At 44.7% G+C, this 13721-nt stretch overlaps 1 protein-coding gene and 2 pseudogenes across 4 annotated transcripts; all 3 read left to right on the top strand.

Moving 5' to 3' along the window:
* Positions 1-4411: 4411 nt before the first annotated feature.
* On the top strand, positions 4412-8944 carry LOC112808272 (C-C motif chemokine 15-like). 4 transcript variants are annotated; one of them, XM_025851305.2, is made up of 4 exons: positions 4412-4646; positions 7648-7701; positions 8175-8283; positions 8661-8944. In XM_025851305.2, exons 1-4 carry the CDS (start codon positions 4571-4573, stop codon positions 8761-8763), a joined length of 342 nt encoding a protein of 113 aa, XP_025707090.1. In that variant the 5' UTR covers positions 4412-4570; the 3' UTR covers positions 8764-8944. The 4 variants fall into 4 exon arrangements, with proteins under 4 accessions (XP_025707090.1, XP_025707089.1, XP_025707092.1 ...); XM_025851304.2 differs by having other exon boundaries at positions 8172-8283; XM_025851307.2 differs by having other exon boundaries at positions 4413-4646; positions 7648-7695.
* LOC112808274 (UPF0729 protein C18orf32 homolog pseudogene) lies at positions 4653-6234 on the top strand (annotated as a pseudogene).
* A 3827-nt stretch (positions 8945-12771) lies between the features above and the next one.
* On the top strand, positions 12772-12967 carry LOC112808275 (small EDRK-rich factor 1 pseudogene; annotated as a pseudogene).
* The last annotated feature ends 754 nt before the right edge of the window (positions 12968-13721 follow it).

The raw sequence follows: 13721 nt of genomic DNA, 5'->3' as shown, positions 1-13721 counted from the left end.
CAGAGTCAGAATGGAAAGGGACTCTCCAAGTGCATGCATATTGCATGGGAGGAATTATTACAGCCACTTTTGTAAATAATCTACTAAAGGAAGGAATAAGTCAAATATTTAAACCAAGACCTAATCTCTGAGCTAGAATTTGTTGAAGTGCTTGGTCTCCAACTGAAATCTCTTTACTTGACTTGATATCACCAAGGCATATAGGAAATGGTCAGAAGGTATCTATCTCAGGGACATCAAACCATCTGTGACCATGGAGCAGTTTCAATTCTACAACACAGAATAGACTTTAACTATGAGACTCACTAAAGGGATATTATTGTTTAAATTTTTATCTCTCTAAGGAGAGCTTGGGCTCAGACTTAAAAACAGACAGCGGGAGAAACAAAACGAGTTGGTAGGATCCATTTTTCTCCCTATTACTTGAAGAGAAAGGTTTTCCATATGCAACAGTGAGGATGTTTAAGATCACACACAAGGAAGGAAGAGACATACACAGATTCTTTCCAGTCACGGATAATTACAGTAAGGACGTGGGCAAGGTGGGTAGTCCACAGTCACCTCACCAGCCACCATGTCCCTGTGGGTCCTGGTCAGGACTGCCCCTAACATTTGTAGGGCCCAAGGCAAGAATCCATAAGAAGGGTCCCACATCAGGTATGCCAATATTTAAAATTATAAATGAGCTAACAAAAAATTTAAAAATAAATGAATTGCTTAATATTGCAACCGTGTGAAACCATTACATATACAGCCCTCATCTGGCCATTTATCTGTCAGATGGAACACAAAAAGATGCAAGAAAATGAACCCTAGACACCACGTGGGAACAACCCAGGAATGCAAGCGTATGGTGGCGTTTCTGCAGAAAGGAAAGATTTTGACAAGCTAATTGGTTTATCTTTCCTCTGACCTTAAGCTCCTACAGCTGAGATCTTCCCACAGTCCAAGGGAGTGTCTGTGTCCTTGCTCGCAGTGACACCGCCCACAAGCCTTTGTAGCCTTTAGATTCGGGAGTGTCCCATTTCAAGGATGTAGGGCAAGAGAAGTGGAGAATCATTTTACCTTGAGCCATGAAGTGTGTGTGTGTGTGTCATAAGAACGGATGTGGAGAGTTGCAGGCCATGCTGGGCCAGCCCTGAGCACCACCTCCCAAGAGACAGAGGTATCTTTGTGTCCTCTGACAAATTTCTTTTGTGTGTGTCTGTGAATGAGGCATCCTCAAAAGCATGGGGTCCAGGGCCCAGTCCCCTCCTGCCTGCGTCTTAAAAAGTAGTACCAATCTTGGAGCTTTGAAAGTTGGGATATGTTCAGCAAGTGATACCCGCTGGCTACCATCAGGAGCAGCAGTTCCAGGAAGTCAACCTCCTGCATGGTTTGTAGGTGTCAGGGCTGCCATGAGAAACACTATTTACGCAGTACCAGTTGGAACGACACTTTACTCATGTAGAGAAGAGACAGAGCAAGAGGCGCTTCAACAGTGAGTGTCCATCCCCCATGACCAGCAGCTACCATCCTGCTGACATCTAGAAGTCAAGGTTCCATATGGCACCGACCCTCCAGGAAAAAATACAGCCATATGGTAACATGTCGGTTGATTATCTTGGACCCCTGCCATCCTGCAAGACAGAACAATCCGACCTTAGCAGAACCCTCACCGACTCCAGATACGGATTTTCTTTCTGTACCAGTAGCGCCTTTGCCAGCACAACTGAGACATGGAAACAAGGGATCCCTCGTCCTGCTCCTATTTTTGCTAGGACCTACACCCCTGCCCTTTACACATGCCTATAGTTCAGATAATATATGTCCTCCTTGTAAAGGTCAAGGAGTTAATGATTTCGTTGGAGTCTTCCAGCATGATAGATAACATCTAAGGAGTTACTGGGAGAGATCATCATGTGTGTTTTCCAAGACTCCAGACACCTTGACACCAAGACCCCAGGCTCCAGGGCATGATGAGCTAAAGCCTGAGCACTCCTCCTTGTTTTGACTAGTTCCCAAATGCCTGAGAGGACACATACACCGGCCCATTAACCTCCATAAAAACCCCGGACACCAAGATGAATGAAACTCACTCATCTTTCCTGAGTCTCCAAGACACTCTGTATCTGCTCTCTCTCTGTGTTCAACAAACTCTGCTCTCACTTCCTCTTGGCTTGCATTTGATTTCTCTCTTGTGCGAAGCCAAGGACTCTCTTCCTGGTCCTGCAGGAAGCCCACTGGGTCCTCAGACCCAACCTGCCTGCATCACAAACATTCGAAGATTTACAGAATGCCTGAGATAGTATTTATACAACATTGCCTTGGGCCAAGGGATCCATTTTATAGCTGGTAATGTGAGTCAGTGGGCATAGGAGATCCACTGGCAATAGCATAGACATAATCACGCAGAAGCAGCCAGACCAGGAGAATGGTGGGGTGTTAATGATTTTGCTAAGGGGACGACAAACTCAGGGTTGAGACTCTCCAGAATGCAGTATATCCGCTGAACCAAATGCTGATAGATGATGGTATGTCCCCAACACCTAGAATACGGAGGAACCAAGGGGCTGATGTAGGATTAGCCCCTCTCTTCGTGATTCCCGGTGATTACTGATTTCTCCATGGTTCCCATCCCTGCAACATAAGGCTCTGCTGGGTTAGACTGGATTCAGCTTTGCAGGAATCCTGGGGAAGAGGGAAGCAGTGGAGATGCATTAGCACGGGTACACAGGGTGGGTTCCACTGAACCTGAAAGAATTAATAAATACAAGCACCTTGAAGGAGGCTTTGTGACGGATTCAACACAATAAAGCCACAAACCTAGTGGAGGGAAGCACGGGGTAGACTGTACCTTGTACTACTTCACGTTCTTTTGTCCCACTGCTTACTTCAGCCGCTGCTCAGCCCTCACTTTTCCTAGATTTACATAAGCTTCATGCAGGTGTTGTGCCTCAGCCTGCCTTTGAGAACTCTAGCTTCCTGACCAGGTTCTTCTCTGATCCTGAGGCGTGGAGGCCCTGCAAGGACATAACACACACGCAAGAGCAAACAAGAAGCGCAAGGAAACCTCTGTGGTCCACTGTTGGCCAATGAAGTGTTGTCCCCATCATCTGTTGCTGTGCCACAAACCACTCAAGGTTTAATGGTATAAAACGACAACTATTTTGCTCTAGTCACAAATTCTACAGGTCAGAAATTCAGACAAGGCAGAGCAGGGATGGACTGTCTCTGCTCCGTGATGCCTGAGATCTCGGCTGGGAAGACACAAATAGCAAGGAGGGACTCAAGTCTAGAACACTGCTGTCCAATAGAGACACCACGCAAGTCACATACATAATCTAAAAAAATTTTTAGTTGCCATGTTAAGAAAGCAAAAAGCAACAGATGAAATGAACTGTAATAATATATTTTCTTTAACACAATATATCCAAACTATTTTCATGTCAACATGTAACCAATGTAAAAAATTATCCAGATATTTTACGTGGCAGCGGGCATGTAATTAAATCTTTAAAACCTTGTGTGAAGTTTATACTTTCAGAACATCCCAATGTGGACTAGCCCCATTTGAAGTGCTCAGTAGCCACATGTGGAGAGTAGTTGCTAGGTTGACCAGTGCAGATCTGGAGGCTTCCTTACACCCATGTCTGGCACCTAGGCTGGGATGACCTGAGGGCTAGGCTCATTTGGGACCACTGACCAGAACATTGCCTGTGGTTTGGGCTTCCTCACTGCCTAGCAGCCTCAAGCTAGTCAGTCTTCTCAGCTGGTGGCTCAGGACTCCAAGAGTAAATGTTCCAGTGACCGACGTTGAAGTCCATGACTTTTCACAACCTAGCCTCAAAGGTCACATGGCATATGCTATTGATTGAACCAGCCATAAGCCCCTCTCCACTTCTAGGGCAGAGAACATAGACTCCACCACTGGGTGACAGGAGTGTCAAAAAATCCGTGGCGATATTTTAAAAGCTCCACAGGGATAAAAGCCAAAGATAAATGCTTCCCCTCTCTTCCCCCTGGCAAAATATTCTGAGATACATTCATAAGCCTCTTCAAAAAAACTCCCAGCAGAGAGATGCTGAGGAATAATGAGACTCTGGATACCTTTTTGCAAGTAGAGCCAACCGTATTTATTAATGGGTTGGATGTGGGGTGAGAAACAAAGCGAGGAGGAGGAGTCAGGATCAGGAGTCTGTGTGAGGAATCACACGACGGTTTACAGGCTATTCCTGCAGTGGAAGGTGCTTAGCTCCTGAGGAAAACACTCTGACCTAGGGGATGAAATTAACCTCCTGGAGGAAGGGTTCTTCATGAAATAGTCTCCCTCTCTGCCTGTATCCATTGGGCAGTTGGGAAAGCATGACGCCTCCTTTACCATCTACTTCCTGTTGCATTCCCAGCCTTGTTCCCTCTTTCAGAAATAGCATGCTGTCTATCGTATAGCCAAAGAACAGCACTCTGAACCTCTGCCCTGGGACTTCCTGATCCTCCTCTCTTATAAATACGAGGGCAGAGCTGGGATCCCACAGAGTCAGAGAGCCGAAAGCCAGGAGTCCTCAGACCGGCTCTGCCTGCTACTGGGAAGATGAAGTTCTTCGTGGCTGCCCTCCCCTTCCTCATTCTTGCTACCGCCCTTGGATCCCGGGTCCACGTCCTTCATGGTGAGTTCGGTGAACCTTCCCACTGGTGACGAGGTCCACGGTAACTCGCGAGCTGGGGAGGAAACGCAGAAGGACACCTTTGTCCTACTGAGGCTGTTCCCTGTCTCAGACAGGGATGTGAATTCAGCACTTGTTTAAAAAGCAGCAGCAATAGGCTGTAGACCTCTCTCTCTCTCTGCAGGCCTTGGGCCCTGGGGAAAACTGTATGCAAATGACTGCCCCCCACCTTGGGGAAATAACTCTCTCCCTTTTCATGACCAGAATTATTTGATGACTTCTCTTAGCTGACATAGGACTGTCATGTGCTAAATCAAAAGAACTATAGTAAAATTCTAAATTTGCAGAAAGAAGCATAGAATTCTACAATGTTAGTATAAAACTCTCATTTTGGAGAGGAAACGTAACAAGCCGGGAAAGTGCCTCACCCAAGTCTACCTAACCATTCCATTTATTTAACAAATAAATATCTAGTACTTCTTACGTGCAGGCAGGCACTGTTCTAAGTGTCTTATGGACTCAATACATTAGATCCTCCTAACAACCTTGTGGGGTAGACTAGCAGCAACTTGTATAGTTTTGCATATTATATTATTATTCTCATTTTACAAATGAGAGAACACCTGGACAACTTGTTCAAGATCATATAGCTAGACACTCAGACCCGTGGTTGCGGTTCAGGAACTCCAGCAGATGTGCATCCCAGATGGTGTGCCTTCCTTGCATCGTCATTCCGATTCTGCTCTGGATCTACAAAAAATTCCTGGAGCCATGCATGTATCCTCTGATTTCCCCCTTTGTTAGTCGTATGTGGCCTAGAAAAGCTCTTCGAGAATCCCACAACAAAAACAAAGGCAAGGTAGACTGTAAGGACGCAGACATAAATGGATTACCAACAAAAGGACCAACAGAAATCTCTGATAAAAAGAAAGACTAAAGTGATTGTCCCAAAGGATCTCATTGTTTTAAAAATGGACCTGATAATATGAAGCACCTTGCTTGTAATTGTCTCTGACCTTTTTCTCTGAGACCAGAATAGGGGATAGATAGCTTAGTTACCTGATACTAATCAGGAAATACATGGTATTTCTATTTAAAATGTGTCTAGTTATATTTAATGATCTCATTCCTGAGTTCCTGTTTCATTAAAGTCGCTTCCATTTCTATTATCGTAGTTATGAATAAATAGAAGGTTTGTGCCAGTAGACACTGCTACTAAACCAGTACTCAAAAATCCTCGGGCCTCTAGCTTTCGTTCAGGCTCTTTGAATTTGAGCAGAGTACAATGTTACCGTGAAGCAGTGCGGTGAGACTGTGCGGTGAAAGGAAAAGGGGTTTGGGGAGATGATGAGGACTTGAAACCTAAAGATGTAATTACTGTCCAATACAATGGAGCAGCCTACTTCTGAGAGTCGTAATTCCTGCTTATTGCTCTGAGGAAAATAGAAAAGACAGGGAAGTCGGGGAAACGCCTTTGAAAAATGGAATACCTTTGACAGAAATATCTAATGTATATTATAAAATCCTAATCCTTGTTGCATTTCTTCTGTTCTTACAAAGTATATTAAATATTCAGTTTAGGAAAAAAAAAGATCATATAGCTATTAAGTGGTGGAATGAGGGTAGGAGCTGGTTAGGAAGCTGCAGTGGAAAGGCAAAGCCACTTAAGATTTTATTTTGCAAGCCCCACACACATCACAGCAAGCATATCAAATATACACACACGCCTTCTTAAATAGAATTCATGTGTAACTCTATAAGAAATGATCTAAAAGTTCAGTTGTCTTTGCCTAATTAGCATAATGCAGGTCCACAATCCCTTATCCAAAACTCTGGGGCTAGATGTGTTTTGGAAGGCGGAAGTATTCCATTTTTAAAAAGGTAATGCAATATGATCCAGCAGTTCCACTCTGGATATATACCCAAAAGAACTGAAAGCGGGTACATGAAGAGATGTGTTTACACCCATGCTAATCATACCATTATTCATAATAGCCAAAAGGTGAGAGCAACCCAAGTATCCATTAACAAATGAATAGAGTTTTTTTTAAATGGGGCATATACATACGATATATTATTCAGCCTCAGAAAGGAAGGAAATTCTGACACGTGCTACAAAACGGATGAACATTGAAGACATTATGTTAGGTGAGATAAACCAGTAACAAAAGGACAAATTCCGCATGGTTCCACTGCTATGAGGCACTTAAACTAGCCGAATTCAGAAAGAAGAATGGTGGTGGCTTGGGGGTTGGGGGAAGGGAAAACGGGAGTTATTGCTTAACAGGTACAGAGTTTCAGTTTTGCAAGATGAAAAACGTTCTGTGGATGGATTGTGGTGATGGTTGCACAATAGGTGAATGTGCTTCGTCCCACTGAACCGTACGCTTTTAAACGTGCTTACAGTTGTGTTTATTGTGTATATTTTACATTTTCAAGAAAATAAATGACATTTTTAAAAAGGTAACACATACTTGGACATTACTTAACGTCACTGGAAGAGTCTGTGAAGTGTACTTCAATCAAACAGGGCAGTATTTCTGCAGCAACCACAAATAATCATACTACTGGGATAAATAATGATTGTGAATAGCCTCACTTCACTTTGGGTGACCTTGTGCCACCAAATCAGTTAACGAAACATTCTTCTGTTTCCTGAGCCGTTGTGGATTCCAGAAATGTACAGAAAGTATTGTGGCATGTATCACATATGTACCCATTCAACCGATTTATTCATATCGGATTTACAGTTTGCTTTTTGTATTTCAAAGTCAATCGGATGGTTTCACGTCTCAGACAGTTTCAAAGGTCCCTGAAACATCCCAGGGCCCTGAGACGAGAAAAGGGGCCTGGAGGCAGACCTAGAACCCAGACTGGTGTCCAGTGGTCCAGCATCCGCACCTCCCTACCAGGGGATGGGGCTGAGGCATGAGACCGGTGGAGACAGCAAGACGAGGCTGCCTCAGTGATTTCTCTCCCCTCCTTGTCTGTTTCTCCCAAATAGAACCCATGGTGGCGAAACTTCAGCATGAACCCTTAATACAGATGGAAGGTAAAGGTATATGTTATATCATAGCATATGCTTGAAAGTAGCAGCTGCACAGATCTGTTCAATGGCTTCAAAACACCTCATTTATAGGGCGGGGGTACGGGACAGGTGGGGAGGGTCCCGAAGGTGGCGAATGTCCCCAGGAAGATCAGGATGGACCGTTAGAGGGCACTTCTATTCCACCCAACTGTCTCTCGAGTTGGCTCACCTGGGGGCAGAGGTGCTCACTGATGCCTCCTGCTGGCACGAGACGCTCCCTCTTCTATCAGAAACGGCCGTGGCCCTGTTGTGGCCTTGCCTGGGTGCCCTGCGACATAGAGCTCAGCCCCGAGGAGAGCGAAGCAAGGGCAGGCAGAGGAGAACGTCCCTCTGGAATTCTGTGCCTGCTCACCCTACCCAGGACTTTGGAGGCAAGGGGGAAAGGATCTAGTCTCCCTTAAAAAGAGACCCAGTCCTTAAATGTCTCGTTCCCCTTGCAGCAGGCTTTCACCGTCCCACTGACTGCTGCCCCGACTACAAACGAAAAATTCGATGTGCAAACATGAAAGATTTTTTTGAAACAAGCAGTGGGTGCTCCCGGCCAGGTGTCATGTAAGTGTCGTATCTGGGGAGGGGTGTCTAGGAAAAGTCCCACCAGTCTGGATCCTGCCAGGTCCCGGGAGGCTTGCGTCCTCATTAGGATCCTGCAGGGCATCAGGTAAGAGATGTTCCCAGTGAAGAGGGACACTGGGGACAGATGGAGAGAGAAGAAAGGCTGCTTGAGGAAACACACAGGAGTCACTTAGGCAGTCTCAGAGGCTAAGTGAGGCAGGGTCTCAGAGAGGAGGTGCCCTGAGTCCCTGCAGCAGAGAAGGAAAAGAACAGGCTGGTCCAAGTGGGGGAATCCCAGGGCCGGGGAGGATGGGGATCCCCATCCCCATTTGCTGAACGCTCCTTAGTTTGTAATCTTTCTCCGCCTTGCTCCCCAGCTTCCTCACCAAGAAGGAGAGGCTTGTCTGTGCTGACCCCCTTGATTTGGAAGTTCAGAATTGCATGAGGTCCCTGAGGAAGAACCTAACAATGCAGATGTGAGAAAGAGGAGGCTTGCTTGAGAAGAAGGAATACCAGGGGCCACTCACCCCACCTCCACTTGGTTTGTCCCAACTCCCTCCTGGGATTTTCTTGGCCTGAATTATTTTTCGAAAAGTAACAACTACTGTTCTTTCTGTTCTGGTCATAAAAGCAATGCATTAATAAAGAGTATCTGATGTAACTTTCCTTGAATTTTAAGAGGAAAAAGAAACTATAGGAACTGCTGAAATTTGGATTCTGTGGGGTTTTTTTTCCAAATGATATGTCATAATAGAATTTTTTAAAAGCTAAAAACATTCAAACTCATTCAAACATAGATTGAATATGTGTCAAAATGTACTTAACCCATTCAATGAGGGAAAACTGAGTCAAAGATCATCTGAGGAACAGAGATTTATACAGTTAGCTGGGGATGGCATCCTGAAATGTTAAATCAGAGAAAAACAGATTAATATCCTATAGGAAAATAAAATTGTAACACTGGGGATTATCTTTTCTCTTTTTTTTTCTTTTCATTTTTAGAGGGTAGGTAGAGGCAGAGGCAGAGGGAGAAAATCTTAAGCAGACTTCACACCCAGTACAGAGCCCAACACAGCACTCAATCTCACGACCCTGAGATCATGACCTGAGCCAAAATCAAGAGTCCGACACTTAACCAAGTGAGCCACCCAGGTGCCCCTGGTAATTATCTTTTCTACTGGACAAAAGTCATTTACATCTGTGCTAGATAAAAATTTACAAGTTAACATAATTTCACAAAGTCAGGGGCCCCATCAGTAGTAAGTAGACCACCACTGGAGAGAACATTCCCCTACAGGAACTCTGGGGTGGGTTTTGTGGACACTTCCAAATGACATTGGAGGACCTGCCTGCCGTCAACCTTCTGCCTTATTTCTACATTTTGGATATTTTCCCTCAACAGACATAAGTTCCCCTCTTTAAAGTTAAAGGACATTAAGAAAAACATTTAAAGTTAGACCGAACACGGGTGGTGAGATCGAGCCCTGCATTGGGGCTAAAGTTAACATTAAGAAAAACATGTCAAGGTGGACCGAACATGGGTGGTGAAATTGAGCCCCGCAAGCGGGAAGTCTGCTTGATGTTCTCCCTCTCCCTCTGCCCCTCAACCCACTGAGTGCTCTCTCTCTCAAATAAATAAATAAACCTTTAAAAAAAAATAAAGTTGGAGTGAATATCAATTTTACATTCAGGGAACCTGAGTGGCTCAGTTGGTGAAGCGTCTGCCTTCGGCTCAGGTCATGATCCCAGGGTCCTGGGATCGAGTCCCACATCAGGCTCCCTGCTCTGTGGGGAGTCTGCTTCTCCCTCTCCCTCTGCCCCTCCCCCAGCTCATGCTCACTCTCTCTCTCTCAAATAAAGTCTTTAAAAAAAAAAAACCTATCTTGCTTTTTGGGTGATTTGCCATAAAGAGTTATAAGGGAAAAAACTGATTGATAACCAAATATCCATCCTAATCATAAACACTATTAGAAGACAGCTGAGACAATGATTAAAGCTGGGAACTATTATAACTCTAAAGGGATCAAATACACATTTACACTTTGTCTCATCTTATTCTCTCCACAAAGAATAGTTCATCTTTGGAGGTACAGTGTAGAAAAGCTTCTTTCACTTCATCATTTGGGAGTAGGGGGTAGACAGAAGATGACTGGGGAGTAAAAGGCAGGGCACAGATGTACACAGTCTAGCCAAGCATTCCAGGTAATTCTTATGCAGGTGGTCTTAGGAAGGACCTCACTTAGAGATGCCATTTTAGGAGGTGTGGGTGAAAAGTGTAGGCAGGCTAGCAGGTGGACCTGTGCCTTGGTAAATTTCATTCCTTCAGGGATTCCTCTCTTTTTTCCCAGCGGAAGTGGGAATCCCTAGTTCCCTGGTTGTGAATGCAGATTCCGAGGATGGGGGGCACTGGCTCTGGTAGGTGAGGAGGAAGGCGGGGTGGGACTGGTCCGGCTTTCACTGAGGTTGTCGGAGAGCTTCATTTCTAGGGGGCGGAGGTGGTGGGACTTCTTTCTTTTCTTTGACCAGAAGTTGTCCTGGGTACTGCCCAGCTCTCTCTCCGGTCCATCATCCCTTGTGGAAGACTCCCATGCAGATAGACTTCTTACATAGAGAACTGTGCTTATAGCTTTATCCTGGGGCAAACCCCACACCCCCCTGCCCTGAAGTGGGTACTGGCAAGGTCGTAGCTTCTTCTCCCAACACCACTGACTCTGATCTTTGTGTTACCTAGGGTGCTGCTGAGAAAGTATTTTTTCAATGATCTCTCCTTCACCTATATGAGGAAACAGGTTTTGCAGCCTCCTTATTTTGCCATCAAGCTGACCCATGTCCTTTATACAGAGATTTCTCTTCTTACAGTCAGCTGATGTCATCTTTTCTGATTTCTTCTGCTACTACAAATTTATTTTTGTTTTCATATTTTTCCAGTCATTTCCATGGGATTTGGGGAGGTAAAAGAGGCAAATACAGATGCTCAGGGTTCTGGCTTATAATTTGACCCATTTATGATCTCTCCTGTTGCTCTCATCCACTTCACTGTATTCTGTTAAATTCAGCAGCTTCGAGTTAACACCAGCCCACTGAGAACTGAGTGATGGAAACAGCAAATTTTGGCTTCTCTGTAGAGATTTTGTTTCAGAGCCGCGGTGAAAATCTCAAAAAGTTGTTGGATTGAAACCGTGCTAGACCCAAGGGGAAGGTGTGTGATTTCACTGGTTTCTCCGGCTGGCCAAGTTGTTAGCTCAATGGAATGAAATGGAGAGCTCAGACCACTGGACTGTCAGGACAGCAGAGGACCAGGTGTCTCCACAGCAAGGCTTTGGGTCATGACAATGGCAGCTGAACAGAAAGGGGGATGGACACTGAGACGTTCCTTTCTGACCAAGCATCTGGTCACTCATAGAAGGTCTTTGAGTTCTTGGAGCGGACAATGGCTTGTTATGTCTAGGTCAATTACATAATACATTACTCTATTTTCACAATTCCTCAAAAATCGCGTGTTCTTTTATGCTTCCTTGCTCTCTGTGGTGCCTCAGCCACAAATGCTCCTCCTCACAACTCTTCTCAGCAAAACTCAACCCAGCCTGCAAGGTTCAACTTAAGATGTCCCTGTAAAACCTTCCCCTGCTATCCCATCCAGAGCACCCACCCCCCCCTTTCTCTGGAATCCTGAAACAGGTATTTATTGTCACTCAAACAACTGAATGGCTACTTTATGTTTTACATTGTGGTAGGCAGGATATAGAGAAGATTGAAATTAAGAATAAAATATGACCTCTGTGTGCAAGAATCATATGTATAATTCATCTCTAAATCTCCAAGTTATTATGCAACACTGGGTTAAAATAATGAGGTCGTTTATATGAGGGGCAACCAGCCTGGGTCATATACCTCCCCAGGCCCCATGCCGGCTACCCAAAGGCTGAAGCTGACCCTTTGAACAACGTAGGGTTTGGGGCACTGACCTCCACGCAGTCAGAAATCCAAGTATAACTCTCTAAAAACTTAACTACCGATAGCCTACTATCGCCAAAGCCTCATTGATAACATAAACATAAAACACACATATTTTGTAAAATCATCAGGCAGGGGCACCTGGGTGGCTCAGTCGGTTAAGTGTCTGCCTTCAGCTCAGGTCATGATCCCAGGGTCCTGGGATTGAGCCCCACATTGGGCTCCCTGCTCAATGGGGAGACTGCTTCTCCCTCTGCCTGCCACTCCCCCTGCTTGTTCTCTCTCTTTCTCTGACAAACAAACAAATGAAATCTTTAAAGAGAAGGAAAAAAAATCATCAGGCATAGAAAAGACATTACAGCATTTACTGTATTTATTTTTTAAAAATCCACATGTAAGTAGACCTGCACCAGTTCAAGCCTGTGTTGTTCAAGGGTCAACTCTATATTGAAGCACACCAGTTAGGAAGCTGAAACTTTAGTATGCATAAGAATCACCTGGAGGGCACTCTTCCAGGCTCGGTCCCAGGTGGGCATGGCCCGTGAGTAGGGAAATTAGCAAGAACGTGCCCACCAGAAAAACATGAAGAAATCCCAGGAAATTAGCAGGGGAAAAAGAAAAGAGGATAGCTTGACCACCTCTTGGAGAAAGCAGAGGGACTCTGAGATAAGGCAACCAAAAGCAGAAGGCGGCTAGCGAGAAGAAGTCTATGCATACAAGAGAAAAATGATGACTATTTGGAAAAACCTGGTGCTACTGCCAGCTAGATGTATCATAAGCTCTATGGTCAAAATTTGGGGAATGAACAGTCATATGTTATATCCTTATAAAACTATTTTAAACTTTACCTTTCAGCCTGACTTAGTGTAATGTTTCAGAACCATTCTTGGAATAAAACACTAACCATGCAGGTGAAAAAAAGAAAGAAAGAAACACCTGGAAGGCTTGTTAAAAACAGATTGCTGGATCCTATCCCCAGAAATTCTAATTCAGTAGGACTGAGTGGAGCCCCCCAAAATCAGCATATCTAACAAGTTCCCAGGTAATGCTGATGCTACAGGGTGGACTGGAAATTTGAAGAACTCTCACTTTTGACTTTGTAATTTCAGCATTGTTTGCAGCTTTTATAAAAAGCACATTTCTTTAGTAACCAAAACACAATTTCAAAGAATTGAAAAAAATAAATCTTTATGGTCTTCTTAAGAACAAACAACAAGAGGTGGAGCAAGATGGCGGAGGAGTAGGAGACCTGGATTTCGTCTGGTCTCAGGAATTCAGCTGAATAGGGATCAAACCATTCTGAACACCTACGAACTCAACAGGAGATCGAAGATAAGAAGAGTAACAACTCTCTGAACAGAGAAGCGACCACTTACTGGAAGGTAGGACGTGCGGAGAAGTGAATCCGAGGCGATATTCGGGAGGATAGACGGCGGGGGAGGGGGCCTCCGTCAGCCACTTCTGGCAAGTGCTAGAGCCGCGGA

This window comes from Callorhinus ursinus, unplaced genomic scaffold, assembly GCF_003265705.2.
Source record: "Callorhinus ursinus isolate GAN/ISIS: 27379988/994484 unplaced genomic scaffold, GSC_fseal_2.0 scaffold34, whole genome shotgun sequence".
Classification (NCBI taxonomy): Eukaryota; Metazoa; Chordata; class Mammalia; order Carnivora; family Otariidae; genus Callorhinus; species Callorhinus ursinus.
This window is presented reverse-complemented; position numbering and strand designations above follow the sequence as displayed.